Source organism: Brachypodium distachyon, chromosome 1 (assembly GCF_000005505.3).
Source record: "Brachypodium distachyon strain Bd21 chromosome 1, Brachypodium_distachyon_v3.0, whole genome shotgun sequence".
Classification (NCBI taxonomy): domain Eukaryota; kingdom Viridiplantae; phylum Streptophyta; class Magnoliopsida; order Poales; family Poaceae; genus Brachypodium; species Brachypodium distachyon.
Window position 1 is genome coordinate 42,027,931 of NC_016131.3, and position 17,119 is coordinate 42,045,049.

The 17,119-nt window shown below is 46.0% G+C and overlaps 2 protein-coding genes across 4 annotated transcripts; one reads left to right on the forward strand and one right to left on the reverse strand.

The window, feature by feature from the left end:
- The first annotated feature begins 1,024 nt into the window (after window positions 1–1,024).
- LOC100837969 (acylphosphatase) lies at window positions 1,025–2,992 on the forward strand. 3 transcript variants are annotated; one of them, XM_010229470.2, is made up of 2 exons: window positions 1,025–1,551; window positions 2,496–2,992. In XM_010229470.2, exon 1 carries the CDS (start codon window positions 1,123–1,125, stop codon window positions 1,522–1,524), a length of 402 nt encoding a protein of 133 aa, XP_010227772.1. In that variant the 5' UTR covers window positions 1,025–1,122; the 3' UTR covers window positions 1,525–1,551; window positions 2,496–2,992. The 3 variants fall into 3 exon arrangements, with proteins under 3 accessions (XP_010227772.1, XP_003563979.1, XP_014753035.1); XM_003563931.3 differs by having other exon boundaries at window positions 2,507–2,992; XM_014897549.2 differs by having other exon boundaries at window positions 2,512–2,992.
- Window positions 2,993–5,622: 2,630 nt separating this feature from the next.
- On the reverse strand, window positions 5,623–10,229 carry LOC100840481 (protein NRT1/ PTR FAMILY 3.1). Its single transcript, XM_010229471.3, has 4 exons — window positions 9,753–10,229; window positions 9,436–9,653; window positions 8,781–9,325; window positions 5,623–6,938 (listed from the first exon to the last, which is right to left on the reverse strand). Exons 1-4 carry the CDS (start codon window positions 9,835–9,837, stop codon window positions 6,008–6,010), a joined length of 1,779 nt encoding a protein of 592 aa, XP_010227773.1. The 5' UTR covers window positions 9,838–10,229; the 3' UTR covers window positions 5,623–6,007.
- Between the last annotated feature and the right edge of the window lie 6,890 nt (window positions 10,230–17,119).

The window sequence follows — 17,119 nt, forward strand, 5'->3', positions numbered from 1 at the left end:
AGGTCAGTGGGGCTGAGGGCATCCGGGTTTATATACGATGTGTATTGGTTTGGGCCTTAGGGAAAGAATAATGGACGTATGTACTGGGCTGGCTAGTCAAGTGCAGGTACATGGGTGTACGGGTTCGGGTAGTACAATACCATATCCGTATCCGTCATACCTGTCGGTACAGAATTTTACCATTTGCGTATCCGCGGGTATTTTTTCTCACCATACCCGTATCTTAAACGGGTACATACCCGTCGGTATGCGGGTATCGGGTACCCATAGCCATCCGTAAGCAGGACGCAGGTTCGAATCCTGGACGCTCTATTTTTTTTACTTTCGGTTTTTATTTATAACTATTTTTTTGTTTGTAATTTTTATTTCTCTTGATTTTCTTTGTTTTCAAGTTTATATATGTTCACTAATGTAAAATAGCATTATAATATAATTTGTACATTTATTTTATTCGAAATATTGCACATTCGGACGGCTAAAATTGCACGTGAAATTTTGTGTGCAAATTTGGATCTTGAATATTAAAATTGGATATTGCACCTTCGGATGGCTAAACTTGCACGTGTTTTTTTGTACAAATTTGGATTTTGAAATATACGATTAGATATTGCACTTTCGGACGGCTAAATTTGCACGTGAAATTTTGTGTGCAAATTTGGATTTTGAAATGTACAATTGAATATTGCACCATCAGATGATTAAAAGTGCACACGAAATTTTGTGTGCAAATTCTTATTTTGAAATGTGCAATTTGATATTACACCTTCGGATGGCTAAAATTCCACATGTTTGGATTTTAAAAATTGCACGTGAAATTTTAGATGCGATTTTTAAAAATTGCAAGTGAAATATGGGCAATTAAAAATTGCACGCAAATTTCACTCTCTCACACACGCACACACGCACACGCACGCGCGCGCACACACAGCCCTGAGCCATCGACTGAGAAACTCTCTCAGTCGACTTAGACGTAGGCACTTTTTTTTTCCGAAGGAGAGTTTATTAGTTCACGCTACCTTGTTCCGTTAAGCAAACTCTCCAACTTGCTGCCCAAAAGAAAAAAGAAAAAAACCAACTCGAAGGCGACGGCAAATTCTGAAGAACGCCTGCGACCTGTGCGGAATGTTACCTCCTGCCTCTACCACGGGCTCTCGCCTCTTCCACCCCGCCGCCGCGGCCGCCTCTCGCCGCACCATGGCTGCTGCCGCATCCGCAAACCCGCCGCCCCCGCAGCAATCGGTCCCCAAGGCGGTGCGGGTGGTGGTGAAGGGCCGCGTGCAGGGCGTCTTCTTCCGCGACTGGACGGTGGAGACGGCGCGCGCTCTCGGGCTTGCCGGCTGGGTCCGTAACCGCCGCGACGGCACCGTGGAGGCCCTCCTCTCTGGCGACCCCGCCAGGGTCGACGAGATGGTCTCCCAGCGCCTCCCCGTCGGGCCCCCAGCCGCCGCCGTCACTGCCGTGCTCCCCTCCCCCGCCGATCCGCTCGATCCCTCCGAGGGCTTCAACCGCAAGCCCACCGCGTGATGAAGGCTGGTTCTTGTACGTGACATGGTAATCTTACCTCTAAATGTTTCTCTTTGTAATGATTTTTAGCAATCTATTGAGCCTTTATTGAGCGAGATATCAGCACTCAGTAGACTGAAACCCTCGTCAGACTACTAGAATTGAAATTCCTGGTGACAGGACCGTTAGTATGGTTCCTTGAGTGCACTCTACTCCCGTTGTTTGATCATGGCTTTTCTTCGGGTAGTGAGATGTTTTCTGTGATACACAAAGATACTGGTTGCAGATTTTTACTGACATTGGCCTTTTCTTTTTGGAAGAAATTTGGCTGTTTTATATTACTTAAACCTTGTGAGATCAAACTGAAATTAGATGTTAGTACAGATTTCTTTTCCCCCTAATCATTTCTGTACGGTGTCCTATTCCTGGGTCACATACTATGGAACCCTGTGAGATCAAACTGAAATTAGGTGTTAGCACACATTTGACCCTAATCATTCTTTACAGGTTTACTATTCCTTGGTCACATGAAAATCTTAATTGCACTGCATTGAGCTAAAGCTAATAAAAATTGTAAAATTTTGTGTGCAATCTTAAACTAAAGAAATTTGTAACCCCAATTTAGACTCGATATTCCATTAGTCCCATTGCATAGTGGTCTGAGTTACGGTCCTGGATTCAGCTCCTTGGATACCTGGATACATATGTGTGCGTGCATGTCATAAAGCGGAGAAAGAAAATTACATTGTGAAAAAAAATGAAATATACTCTGTAGAATACTATTTTAAGGGGCCAGACAGAATTTACATGAAGGGACTAGTAGAACAAAATAGGGAGCTAGAAAATTGATACACAGGGACAAGTATAACAATCTAGTGTTCTGTTTGGTTTTGTTTCAAGCAGATTTTAAATGCCAAATATGCCAACTTGTCACTCAAATGACTATACATTATGAAGCAAATTTCTTATCCAAAACCTTTTGTCTCAACAAGTTTTCATGCAGTTCAGGTCAAGGAAAAAAAGTTTCATCCAGAGGCTTCTTTCGGAATAAAAGTTCATGGCCAGCCTTGGTTGAAATCTCCACTTGTTCTGGCCTCTGCTCTAGACCTACCGGTCGGCTGCAACTCACCATTCACCGGGATAGCAGTGGCGGATAGGGTTTTATCACCGGGATGTCAGTGTATGCACAATTTAATTGTCATGTTCAGACAACACAAATTCGACATATAAGTAGCTTATTGTGGTCTTTACCATAATAATTCAAAGAAAAGGCGAATAGTGCAGTTGTGGAGTTTAGTATTTTTGAACCATAGGCATTAGATCAACCAGGTTAAATGTAAATACTACATGGTATGGGAAAATTTGCACATTTTGGAGGGGGCTAAGGGTGCGACCCCTAAACTGTAGCCCCAGCCCCCAGGTAACCCCTATCCTGCCGGTCCAGCCTCTCTTTGAGTACCTCTAATGTATAAGATCACCATTTGCCTTACGTGATGTTTCAAGGACCTTGGCTATTCCGGGGTTGATGCTTGTGCTAGAGTATAATGGAGGGTCTAACCGGGATGAGCCCTTTGAACCGTGCACCAGTTTGGGCGCAGATCAATGGTTTTCCTGCACTGTACTGCCAATAGTCGGTGGTCGACAAGCTTGCAAGGAGGGTTGGGAAAGTCTGGAGTGGAGATGAACCTAGTGGAGAGTTTGAAGGGGACTATATTAGAGTGTGGGCAAGCATCGATGTCCAGGAACCAGTGATCAGGTTTGCACTCGAGACCCAGGGTGTTAAGCATCTCCTCTTGGATGTAAAATATGAGAAAATTGGGTACTTCAGTGAGTTGTGTGGAGTGTTGGGTCACACTATGGAGACTGCGAGGCTGGGGTGCATGCACCAGAGAAAAATCCGGTATGGCAAGTGGCTTTTGGCGAAGAGAAGAGTTTCGTCGACGAGCCTCTCCCTAGGCGCACTCGTGCAGGGGGCCGTGCTCATGATGGAAGGGTTAGACACGAGAGGGCCTATGAGACCTTGTCCAATGCGTCGCTAGGTACGGGTGCTAGGGAGAATAATCACATCCATTTTATCAGTTTGGGATTTATTTCCGAGCACAGTGTTGGCATCGCTGCTTCTATTTCAGTTGAGCTCACCCAATACTTCAAGCAATTTGTGCGTGTGGAGATTTTAGCCAGGCTCCTATGAATTAGTTATTTTGCATTGGACCAGATGGATGCTTAATCAGGCGCTTTATCTGGTGACAATATTTACTCTCCTTTAGCGCCTTTGTAAGCAAGCATCGTTGCACTGGAGATGGCCTAAGCACTCCTCTGAGGAAGCTGACCTGAACAGAGAGGGGGATTTGAAGGATACTGCACCTAGGCCAGCGAAGATCGCAGGAGGCGATCACATGGACGCCAAAATATTTCTGATCGGGGACAGCATGGTTCGGTGGAAAGGAAGCTGGACCTGGGAAATATGGTGGTTTGTGAGTTGTGACTGTCAACAGAAGGGATTCAACAATGGTTGATCCTGGGGAGGATGTGGATGAAGCAGGGGATCGAAGTTAACGCGGGGGCTGTGACACCCTCGCTATCTAGCCCCATCTTCTCAGCCACATGTTTCACCTCAGGCCCACCAAATTAATTTATTTTGTCCTATACTATAGAGAGATTAGCAGGAAACTAGTACTTGTGACACAGAGAGATTAGCAAGGAACTAGTACTTGTGGCAGTCACGTATTTTTTTTACTGACAACTCTTTATTTTTATCTGGTTCTTTCTCGTTCTATGCATCTCTATCCCATTTTTAAGTACATTGCGGTACACAACATGTTTTGAAGTACATATTTCGTACATTATGGTAAATAAACTGTACCTTCTCAGTTTTCAAATATCTCGTATACATGAACTTAGGAGAGGAGTACATCGTATGGTACATTACATGTACATTATCATTTTTTAAGTACCTCGTGTATATGAACTACATCGTATGGCACATCACATTTTTTTAGAAAAAAACAACAGTACGTAACAAATACTTGACAAGTACATCAACACACATCACAAATACATCGAGATACATGACAAGTACATCAGAGACACATCAAGGTACATGACAAGTACATCAAGGCACATCACAAATATATCGTGGCACATGACAAGTACATTAAGACACATCAGAGACACATCAAGGTACATGACAAATACATCAAGGCACATGCAAGTACATCAAGACACATCACAAATACGTCGAGGCACATGACTAGTACATTGGGTACATCTTAGTACGTTAGCATTAAAATGCACATTAAACTACGTCAAACAAATGGAATTATACAGTTGAGTACCAGGTACCTCTCAATCCTCAATCACAGTACCAAGTGGTATCCAGAATCCTCGCTAAACAAGCAGAAAGATCCCCATTAAATCAGCACAAAAATTACACCTTCGATGCAGTCAATCGATGTGCAGGGACCCGACGGCTCCAGACGTCCTCCACGGCGGCTGTTCCCGACGGCGTGGCGTCCTCCTTCTCCTGCACGGAGTTGGATTGGACAGGCACCGAGGCCGGGCTTCCCCATGGCGCAGAGAGCGTGAGTCGTGAGGGAGAGGAGAGGGAGGAGAGAGAGAAAGGAGAGGAAGAAGGAAGAGAGGACCATCCTGTTAATTTCATGTCCCCAGAGATTAAAAGAAAAAAAAAGGGACACGTGTGTGGTGGAGAAGGTGGGGCTAGATAACGGTGGAGTCACCATGAACTTTGGCGGATCGAAGTATTGATGTTTCCCCACCAACACCGCAGTACGTAGAAAAAAAAGGGACACGTGTCTGATGGAGAAGGTGAGGCTAGATAGCGGTGGAGTCACCATGAACTTTGGCGGATCGAAGTATTGATGTTTCTCCACCAACACCGCAGTACGTAAAGCCAATGGCTAGCGAGAGAATCAAGAAAAGGCACGCCCCCTACAGCGGCGCAGAACATGGCATAGGGATCAGCTGCCTCTTTAGAGTTAAGGAGGAATTCATCGCATAATTTGCCGTGGAACACTGCCAAGTAATTAAGCTGAACGATCCGCATCACGCGGAATGAGCTACAAAGAAAGAGAGCAGAATTTTGTAGGAACCCGAGGAAGATTTTGCTGGACCTAGATGTTAAGCTCTTCTCAACTAGCTGTGGTGAACTAGATACATCTTCTCTCTGTTCGTGATCTCCTTACAAATCGCGACATGAGAATGTGAGGTACACATACATCACTATCGATATCGGAAGATCTATCTAGCTATTACCTGTACCTGCTTACACATCATGGATACAACCAAGGCCTGAGGGAGCACCAGGGCCAGCACGGGCCCTGGCCCCCTCTAATATTTGGAATTTGTACTTAAGCCTTCTCATAACTTTTGCAATTTTATCTTATAAACTTCGGTTTTTATGCTTCGGTTCCACCAATAAATCATCTCTTCTATTCTGACCCTCCTGTGTTTTTTTCCTGTCTCCGCCACTGGATACAACTCACTCTCAAACCTTCTCTTGCAGCTCTACCACGGACTCGTCCTTGCCCTCCTGATCCGTCTCGTGGAGGAGCTGCAGGGGCTTGAACGTGTAGCGCCTGGCGCATATGACGTAGTAGACGAGGTTCAAGACCTGCAGCAGCGTCACGATCCAGTAGAAGTAGTCGAGCTTGCCGCGGTTGATGTTGTCCGGCAGCCAGTTGGAGCCGCCGGGGCCAGCGCTCCACCGGTGCACGACGGCGACGAGCAGCGTGCTCACGTAGCTCCCCAGCGAGATGGACAGCCAGAAGAGCGCCGTGGCTGTGCTGCGCATGCTCTCGGGCGCCTGGTCGTACATGAACTCCAGGTGGCCCACGGACGTGAAGGCCTCCGCCACCCCATGCAGCGCGTACTGCGGCACCAGCCAGTAGGCCGACAGCGGGGCCGTGCCCGCGTCGGTGGTTCCTCCGGCAGCAGCAGCCTCCCTGCGGTGCCGCTCGACGAAGCCCGCCACGAGGCTGGCGGCCACGGAGATGGCGAAGCCGACGCCCATGCGGTGGAGGACGGAGATGCCGCGGTCCAGCCCCGTGGAGCGGCGCGCCACCGGGACGAGCACGCGGTCGTAGGCGAAGAGGGTGACGAGCATGGCCAGCATGGTGAAGACGGTCATGGAGCCCGCGGGGATCTGGAAGGAGGAGAGGTGCGGCGCGAGGCGGCGGTCCATGGTGCTGGCCTGCTGCAGGGAGAAGGTGTGCTGCTGCGACGACGCCGTGATCACCAGGATGCCCGCCGCCCATATCGGGCCCATGCGGACCACCGACTTGAGCTCTTCCACGCGGTGCACGGTGCTCAGCCGCCACAGGTTGGGGATGGGGGCTGGAGGCAGCTTGTCGGAAGTGGCGGCGGCGTCCGTCGTGACCATGTCGCCGTCGGTGACGATTGCAGCGCGGTCAAAGAAGCTGCACGATGAACAGTTAGAGTGAAGAAACAGTCTGATCAGCGGTAAACTGACAGCGCGAAGCTGAAACCACGATGCTAAGCTTATACACTGGGAAATTTTGCCACCGCCGACTACATTGTCGCCACCTCGTTTCATCAGAAGAAGAAAAATCCCTGGTGGCCAGTGGCTTGGTGACATATCGTTATTGCAGTGGGTATTAACTATTAAGGCGGTGAGAGAGTACGTCCCACGTGCATATTTGCCGACCGCTCGATCTGTTGTTCGGATTAAGTTTTGCCGATGAAGAGATTGGAATCGACTATGGAGACGGGGAAGACGATGTCGACAGCAAGACTTATGTCAGCTAGAACGGAGCTCAAACTGGAGCCGTGCCAAATTCCACTGCGGCGTCTATCGTCTCGGCTCAGCAGTCAGCACTACTAGTACAGTAGTAGTGCAGCACGGGAGCGAGCAACGTGCTCATTTTTGGCGCATTTGCTGACTAAGTCCTCTTGTTCATCGATGCTCCTGGCCCTCTAAACAGCTGCAACAAATAACTGGTACTCGCCAATCTTTTATCGTTGCTGCCGACATGTAATACTAACTTCCATTCGGAATTGAAAAACACCAAAAACCCCGAATTTAAAGTAGAGAAGAAGAAAATGTATTCGCGGTTGCTTGTTTCCTTAGTTTGGGTTGCGTTCTTATTTTACGTAGCTTGCCACTATAATTTTACATCGTATTCCTTTCATTCGAGTTTACAAGACCTCTTTCTTAAAAAAAAATTAACCGACACAACACCGGAAAAAGAGAAAATAAATGTCGATTTAATGGTGAAAAACACTAGTACCAAAATGAAACGCTAATACTAAACCAAAAACACTCGTGATAAGGCAAAGATGGCCCAATGCATGCGATAAAATTATTGTTAAGGTTGAAACCAAAATAACTAATGCACATGGTTAAGAGGGAGAAATATCTAGAAAAGATGCCTGTTTATTATTGCCCCTTTCTATTTGACTGCACTCTCAAATTTTTAGAATTTATAGCACACTTAAAAATAGAGGAGTGGGCGATCAAAATTTATTGCTACTATCGGGCGCCCGTTAGAGCGTCGCATAACTTTGTACAATTGAATCATGTAGATGTTTTATTCACGTTGCATTCCTATTATGTAAGGTATGTAATTGATTTTGATAATTATGTCTTTTTTCTGTTTTTGTTTTGTTTAGTAACCAATTTATTTATGTTTTTTATATTTTTCACAGCTAATTCTAAAATAAGTTTACTACATTATAATTCAGCAACTGCAAAGTGTATTTTTGTGAACTTTTTGGCATTTGTTTTTCCTTTGGCTGCAAAACATGAAAACTATATAACACAGTTTTACTATTTCTTTTTCTTTTGTTGGAAAGGATGTAAGGGAACCCAAACATGAGAAAACCTGGTGGATGAAGTAATGCAACCACAACTCCACCACCGCACCAAGTGGTGTTTTCCGCTATTTTTAAGATGACGGAACAATAACCATTTAGTGGATGCTAGCTAACGACCATCTGGTTATTCACAAAGGCTTATACAGGTACAAAGGATGAAAATCAGATGGATATAATTATGAATTGAGAAATAACTAATTTTAGATTGACAGAGAAAAAAAAAAGGACACTCCTAATATAATACGTACTCTATTTTGGCCATTTTGCACTGTTTTCGGCCCACTTGGAACCACAGCGGAGGAAATGGTTTTCGTCACTACTGCTCTACTAGATAGGGATGCTTCGATTGCACGGCAATTTATTTGATTAATAAAATGAAACGAGAAAAGAAAGAGAGAAAGAAGACGTGGCACGTGTGTATGTACCTGAGCTGGTCGGTATGCACGAGCTTGCCATACATGGAGATGGGCTTATCCAGCGCATCGTTCTCATACAACCTCCCGGGCTCATCGACCTTCCTTAATAACCGGCGCTTCCTGACGGCGGCGACAACCACCTGCGCGAGGCGCGTGAAGGGGCTTCCGGCGGGGTCGAGCCTCCGGTACAGCGGGTAACCGGAGACGAAAGCCACGACGGAGAGCGCCATGCAGAAGGCCGGCACGCCGAGTCCCCATCCCCATCCAACGTTGTCCTGCACGTACACCACGGCCGTGACGGCCACCAGCATGGACGCCCCATTGCAGAAGTAGTACCAGTTGAAGAAGCCCCAGCTCCGGGCACGCTCCGCGGCTTCCGACTCGTCGAACTGGTCCGCCCCGAACGCCACGATGCAGGGGCGGTAACCCCCCGCGCCCACCGCGTTCAGGAGCAGGGAGACGTACAGCACGGCCAGCTGCCACGGCGCCGCCTCCTGGTTTGGCCCCGGCCGGAACTGCGGCAGCGCCGCGGATACCGTCAGGAGGACCATGCCCTGCAAACCGGCACGGTTAAGCTTCAGCTTAGCTCCGTTTCGATTGAAAAAAGAGTGGATATTTGTGTGTGTGTGTGTGTGTGTGTGTGGGCGCGCGCGCGCGCGCGTACGAGTTGGTAGACGAGGGAGGCGCCGGCGATGGTCCAGAAGCGGCCGATGCAGGCGTCGGCGAGGTAGGCGCCGATGAGAGGGGTCATGGCGGAGGTGCCGCCGAAGTTGGTGAGGGTGGTGGCCGCCTTGGCCAGCGGCATGTGCATCTGCTGGGTCAGGTACGTCAGCATGTTGGTCGAGAAACCCACCACCGCCTGCTTCTCCGCCACCTCGTTGGCTGATTTCATTCCAACAGTTAGTTAAGCTTAAGCTAGCGACCGATTAATTTGATTCGAAACCAATTTGCAACTTGCAAGAGATTCATTTTGGGGCTTACCAAAGATGAAGGGCATTGTTCTAAGGCCGCCTTTCTTCCTGCTCTTCTTCTTCTCTTCGATGCCCATGGCCGCCTCGGGCTCCATTCGCGGTGCTTGTGGTGGTACTGCTGCACGTGTAGCAGGCCACCTCTCGCTACGCTATCGGGAACTCGTGATAGCAGCACTAGCTTGGCTGCACATATTTATAACTAAGCTAGCTGCCTTTTTTTTTTCGAGAAACTAAGCTAGCTGCCACTGTAAACCAGCGCCGTGTCACTCGACTGTACTCTGTACTACATGCGCGAGATTAATTTACAACGAAAAGGAAAAAAAATGTAAAATACGTTGAGGTTAGTTTCATTATTTGTGTAATATTTTGAAGGGTGTGGATATGTCTTAGGCGGCTGATTTTAAATAAAAAGGTTTAAATTTCAGTTGATGTATTAGAGCCATTGGATTAATATTTGGATGTCATTTTGCTCTCTTTTTCCCACCATTCATGCCGAATTTGAAAGCACAAACTATATTCAATGGTTGAGAAATTGACTTACCTCTAACTAAAAATTAGCCATCATATTCTGAATACCATCATCGTAGTCTCATTTATTCCGGAGAAAGAAAATTCTACGGGGCTGGTCTTGCATCACACCAGTGAGCCTTTTTCTTATATTAGTCAACTGATAGATGAACGTCCCTGTTTATTTTGAGGCATCTTATGGCAACTTGTATAATTTTCTCGGTTACACTCTCTACTTACTTTTCTTCCGCAGTCTTATTTGTGTTTACGGTCTATGTCGTATTATGTTGTCACATTAGTGTTTCCGTAATTACTTAACCTACAATACTTTATTTATTTATTTATGTTTGTGATGTGATATTATGTTAGATATGTACGCATACTTGCTGTTCTAGCAAAGTATGATTGGCATATCCAGTCCTAAACTATTAATTAGTTTATATTATCCTAGGATGAATTGTGCCTATCCCTTTAACTAGACAACGGAAAAATTTAACTTAGGATAACCCATGGTATAGTAATATGGTTCGGTCACATATTTAGCGTGTAAACCCAATGCATTTCTATTATAACATGTATATGTTACTAAATTATGTAATTTTACATGTCCAAAAGGTATTATTACGACAAATTGACTGAAATTTAGGTTCTTATTAAGGTACCTGATCTCCACCCTGAAACCATGCAATAGGGATTGGGACAGCAGGAATAACGTTATTATTAAGGATGGAAATGGGAAGAACTCCCTGTGTGGAAATAGGCCTATTTTCATCCCTACTCACGGGTGGGATATATGTGAGACCGTATCCCATAGTTTTCTTTTCCTTCTATTCCTGACCGCTTTTCAAATTTTCGGAAGAGGAATAATGAGACCTTGTCAAAGAGGATCTGGGAATGAAGTGGCAACAATAAAAATAAGAACTATGATCCCAGGTTAATACATCAGTACATCATGTCTCTCTTGTTCCTCTAGAAAACCATATATGGTTCCACCTCCGCCGTCACCCCTCCTTCGCCTGTAGATCGTCGGCCTTCTCCTCTTCCACTGGCTCTGTTGGTGGGTGGTTGTTGTCGTCTAGAGGCTTCAATAAGTGTATTCATTTGTCAATGATCGGTGGCGGTGAGAAGATGTCAGCATCATCGGCATGGAATAAGGTCTCACCGCCTTGCCCTCATTCTGGTAGTACTTAGTATAGTCGGGAGGCATGTGGAAGATGGTCTGGTTCTCTCGGAGGCGGCACTCGGTGGATGGCGAAATTTTTTCATCGAGATAGTCTTCTGAGCTCTGGCTCCCCTCCAGTTCGTCTGTCGGGGGCAGAGCGCCGGCGTAGTTTTCTATCGACCCACTAGGGGTGGTGATGTTAGGGTTTTTTTACCTTGTGTGTGCGCCAGCGAGACATGGTGTTAGGTTCTTTAGATCAATTCAAGGGTTCGACTGCGGCTCTGGGGCGCTGATTCTTATTATGTTTGAGATGTTTTGAGATGTTTTGTACTTCTGATGAACCTTTACAATAGATTTGTGTCATTTTCGCAAAATGAAAAGAAATATGAATATATGACAGACACTTGAACCTTGTACACCGGAAAATCTACCAAGTAGTCACACAAAAAAAAGATCTACGGAGTAAATCATACATACTTCTTCATCACCGACACATTAAATGCAATAATCATAGACACATAATCCCTTACCTTCCCTAATTAATACGTGGTAACAAGGTCATCACATACAAGAGATCGGGATAACATCAAACCATGACCCGCAGGAACGTAATCATATTTTTCTCAACGATGTCTTGCCCTCTACATCGTGCAACGTCTGATCCCTATCATATATAATCTCTCACTCGGAGAATATTCTCGTCAACAGATTAAGAATCAACATCCATCAATTAATATTTCGTTGAATTAAGAACAAAGTCCATTTTTGCCCCCTAAACAAACCGCTTGGCTCACTATTTCCCTTAAACTTTTTGTGAGCTTACTTAGCCCCCTAATCTATTGCTTCTCGTCCGGTTTTGCCCCCTAACCTGGGATTAGCCCTTGCGTGGCAAGGATTGCGCTGATATGGCTGGGATTAGTGACAAAACTGCACAAGGAAATGAGAAGCGATTCGTCTTGGCGTTCGTCGCCCTCATCAATTCGCCGATTCGTCCTGGCGGTCGTTGCCCTCGTCGATTTGCCACGTGATGAAGTTGCAGTCTCTCTGGAGTTGCTGGTTACTTAGATGGAGTTGAACAGGAGGGCATGGAGTACTAGAGGCGTTTACTCATAGGTGGTCTCTCACGCATGGCCACATGGCAATGGTCTGCATGATGGATTTAATTTTCCTTGGAGTGTAGCAGTTGTAATTGATTGGCAGATGTTTTTTTCCATACAAAAATCTGCGAGTTCTTAGTGTTTTTCCTTCGATCGGATCTGTATCTTCAGAGATAATATACCTTCACGATTCTGTGCCCCAACGATCAGATTGTTTCCGCCTCGATCATCCGTCTCTGTCCGCCGTCGCGCGAGAGAGATACGAGCAGAACAGTTCTGTTCTGAAAAAAGGGCGTGATACATGGCCCTCTCCACCTGGATTCTGCGGTTATGTCGCTAATCCCGGCGATATAAGCGCATTCCCGGCCACGTAAGGGCTAATCCCAAATTAGGAGGCAAAACCAGACGAGAAGCAATAGATTGGGGGTTAAGTAGCTTACAAAAAGTTTAAGGGAAAAAGTGAGCCAAATGGTTTGTTTAGGGGGCAAAAATGGACTTTGTTCTTGCCTTCCTATATAATTTGCTCTTCATCAGAGTCCACGACTAGTCCAACGAATGTAACCCTTCATGAAACCCCTGCCAATAAATTTCCATCGGATCTACTTGTTCTAAGGGGTCAGTATGCACATTGCATAAATTCCTCGGATTTTCTCCGCATATTTGTCCTTGCTTGCTCTTATAAATCTAGGCACGCTATAAAGAAAGGGACTGATCGAGCTTGCAATAGTTCGAGGCCGATCCGCTCTCTGTTGGCTTTTCTCTAGACTTAAGGCCACAGCTAGCCACGTAATGGTGCCAAACGCTAGAAAATGGCTTCCACATTGAGTAATACTGATCGGTCGGTGTTGTACGAGAATCCAGTTGGAACGAGACATCCGGCCAGCATCTAGCGCCCTGCAAATCTGCAAACCCATGTCCCAAATCCCAATGGAGATTAGACCCCTAGAGATCTTGATAGGTGAACGAGTTTGACCGGATCGAGCCATGCATCAAGGAGGAGATTGCACGTGTACGTTTTGATTGATCAGTGGATTGCCTGCCTGCCCATTGCAGGAGAGATCGATGAGAGTGCCGTTGTCGCTCAGAGACATAAAAGAAAAGAAAAGAAAAGAGATTGCCGTGGTTAATTTGGTCGACAACAGCGGATCATGTGGTACGCAACAAAAGCCGGGAGGGGATACGTTCCGGAATTTTCAATTAGACATGCCCTGCTACACATAAACGACAATGCTAGCCCGTTGATCAACCGTATCACGGACCATATAGGCACATACAACTACAAAAGACACTATAGCAGTATACAGTAGCACGACTGCAAAAGCAAATCCTGTAGATGTGCCCAACAATCACGCAGCGCTGCATCATCCTGTAGACGTATTAAACAAAAGTCGAATCAGTGCACTGCTATCTTTAATCACGTACGCACGTCGTGCTCAGTGAATTTAGCATGACCGGTTAAAACGTCGATGTCCAAAAGACCACGACAGGAGCAGAAATCGAGCGATTGCCAAATCCTGATCAGATCCTTTCGGTGATCCCATTTTCCGCCTACGAGTCTACGCCTGCATTAACCTCACTCGATCCATGATTGAGCCGGCCGCCTACGAGTCTACGCCTGCATTAACCTCACTCGATCCATGATTGAGCCGTGCTTAGACCAACCAACCATCCGGTCCATGAGTCCATCTCTAGTCTAGTGCTCTCGTGAACGACCAGCTTCTTCTTCCACTATCGGGTAGCCGACCACACGGTAGGCTGGCATCGGCGTCCTCCGATCTACGTACCTACCTAGAGCTGGGACCAATCAACAGTGTCCAGGAAATGGTGGCCCTGCCTCCGTTTTGTTTTGTATCCTTGCAGCTTTATGTATGTACTGTTACAAGCGTAAAAGTGCAAGAGACAAGAGCAAGAAAACCCGACATGCAAAGCAGAGGCAGTGGCTGTAGATCGATTGTGCATGCGTCCTTCTGTTGGGTCGACAAGAGGAGGAGGAGGATGAGAGAACGTGCACGCATATGTTATCCTCTTGCGCTGCTTGTTGCTGGCTCTCACATCTTGATCAGAGAAACAGACAGAGATGGAGCACGCATACTTCGTCACATGCGTGTCTCGCCATTGGGTTTCTGATAAGGGAAGGCCCGTCCTTTTGCTTTTGGACAATGGAAAAGGAATTGCCCAAGGAATTGAAGGGAGAGGCAGGAATGTTCAGCTCCAAGAGGAGATGTCAGGCGGATGGTGACGACTGACAAGACAGCTCACATGGCCAAGTGCCGGTCGACCGAGCTGTACAAACTTGTTGTTGTACGTGGTGATGCATGCGACTGAAGCTTAGATGGTTCGTTGCCGTGAATGGAGAACTGAGTGTGATCGATGGTGAGAAAGAATCCTTTGTCTTTTCTGCACAAGATTCATCTTGCCGCCGTCTTTGTGTTTCCTTTTCATACACAGAACGAACTTCTGCTATGTGAACTGTATTCAGAGTTTCCTGTATTGTTGTTGGATTGGTTCAGGGCCCTTGCCGGCATCAATCATGATCCTGGCTAGTGAGCTTGTATATGTACTCTACAATGTTTGACACATTATGGTGATCATGAAACTTCAGTTGTCCTAACTTGTCTTCATAAAGAGGAACATGTTTGTCCCTGTGATATTACTAGTTGTTAAGACTATTCAAATGGAGTAAAATGTATAATACCAACTTCGTTGGCAGACTCATGTGTGTTTGATTGAAAGAACCACAGGGTTTGTGGGGTGAAACATCTAACAGGACACTTTGTCAAGTGCACTAGCAAGTAAGTCCAACTTCTTTAAGAAGAAAGAAGCAAGTCCAACAATGCCAAACCGACGAATGATTGAGCTGAGAGATCAGGGAGAAGAAAGACCCACTTGCTAGTGTCACAACCAATTTGGTCCCGTGCTTTCTGAATCACATGTGACTTTGCTCAAACTCAACAACGATTACAAGTACAGTATTTCAAATCATAGATCCAAAAAATACCAAGCAATACCTATAACTAGTAATTACAAGTCGTCTCCATCCATGCAACATGAAAAATTGCCGAGCATTTAACAAGGAGACTGTAATTAGAATGTAACGACATCGCTGCTACTTGTAGCATTGCACTAACTTAATTATCTTCAAAGGTTTTAAAAATCCCTTTCAGTCGCCCATCCTAAAAGATGAAAAGACTCCAAATTAAAGAATTATTACACCAATAAAAACACTATGACACACTAACAAAAACTCATCAAATCCGTATGAAAAGATCTACGAGGTCACAAATTCAAAATCCTCAAGATTGAGTACATTGAACCTATTGTAAGTAGAACTCTCTAGCTCTATGGCATCACCCGATAACAGAGGAAGTACTAGAATGCACTTATTCTCGACGGCATCGCAACTTTCACCATAGTGTCATCAATAATGACCACACAATTCATATTGTTAAACCTGAGCTGCCCCCCCCCCCCCCCACCCCACTTTGCAACGCCAAGATGACAAGAGGTGAGGGGAACTAACACATCCTTAACGATGGCACTACGCAGTTGATCTCAAACCCAAACCCTATTTTCATTTTTCCATGCCGGATAACAGGAATGTGACGGTAAGTGAAAAATTGAGGTTCTTTGGAAGTATGAGCCCCAAAATTGTGGCTGTTTGAATGTGATTATGTGTTGCACACAAGCACAACACTGAAGTTGCAGTTTTCTAAAGTACTCCCTCCAGTTCTAAATTCTTGTCATAACCACCACAACAAGAATGAGTTGGGTCCATATAACCCCTCAACTATCACAAACCAGCTACTTCACCCCCTCAACTACAAAACCGGGCACTTAACCCCCTCAACTATCAAAAACCGGTCAAACCACCCCCTCAGGCCAAATCGAGCTGGTTTCACAGGCGGTTTTGCCAACGTGGAAATGCCACGCTGTCTCACCCCTCAACTTTGGACTGGAGCGGCAGGAACCCCCCTCAACTTTGGGCCGGCTGCTTCTTTTTCCCTCCCCTTTCATTACCCTCTCCCTCACAAGTTAAGGTTCATCTCAAAAGGCGAAATTGGGAGGCGGCAGCAGTAGCGAAAGCTCGAGCTCGTCAAGAGGCTCGACGGCAGTGAGGGCCGCTTGTTCAAATCTAGAAAACGAAGAGCATATACATCAGAGTTAGGTTTGGGCACTGACCTTCTCCTTTTGATGCCATGGGATCGTCGATTCATGCCAGCGATCATCCATCGCCACCAAGTCGTCGTCTTACGAAAGAAGCCCCGAGGGGGGGGGGGGGTAGAGCAAAGAAGACGAAGCGGCAAGGGGCTTAATCGCAAATAACCCCCTCCCCTAAGCCCCGATTCCAGCTTCATTTGGCCCGAGGCGGTGATTTGCCCGGTTTTTGATAGTTGAGAGGATTAAGTGCCCGGTTTTGTAGTTGAGGAGGTGAAATAGCCGGTTTGTGATAATTGAGGGGGTTATATGGACTTAACTCCAACAAGAATATATGATCACCACGACAAGATTTTAGGATCAGAGTGAGTACTTGTTTAAATCATAAGCAAAAGCATGAGAAACATATTTGAGTAGCATATATAAAGGGAAACACGAATATACTCACTGATACAC

Coding starts and splice junctions, on each gene's coding strand:
- LOC100837969 (XM_010229470.2), top strand. CDS start 1,123: ATGTTACCTCCTGCCTCTACCACGGGCTCTCGCCTCTTCCACCCCGCC.
- LOC100840481 (XM_010229471.3), bottom strand. CDS start 9,837: ATGGAGCCCGAGGCGGCCATGGGCATCGAAGAGAAGAAGAAGAGCAGG. Junction 9,654..9,752: donor AACAATGCCCTTCATCTTTG/GTAAGCCCCAAA, acceptor GAATGAAATCAG/CCAACGAGGTGGCGGAGAAG. Junction 6,939..8,780: donor GTGCATACCGACCAGCTCAG/GTACATACACAC, acceptor TTCATCGTGCAG/CTTCTTTGACCGCGCTGCAA.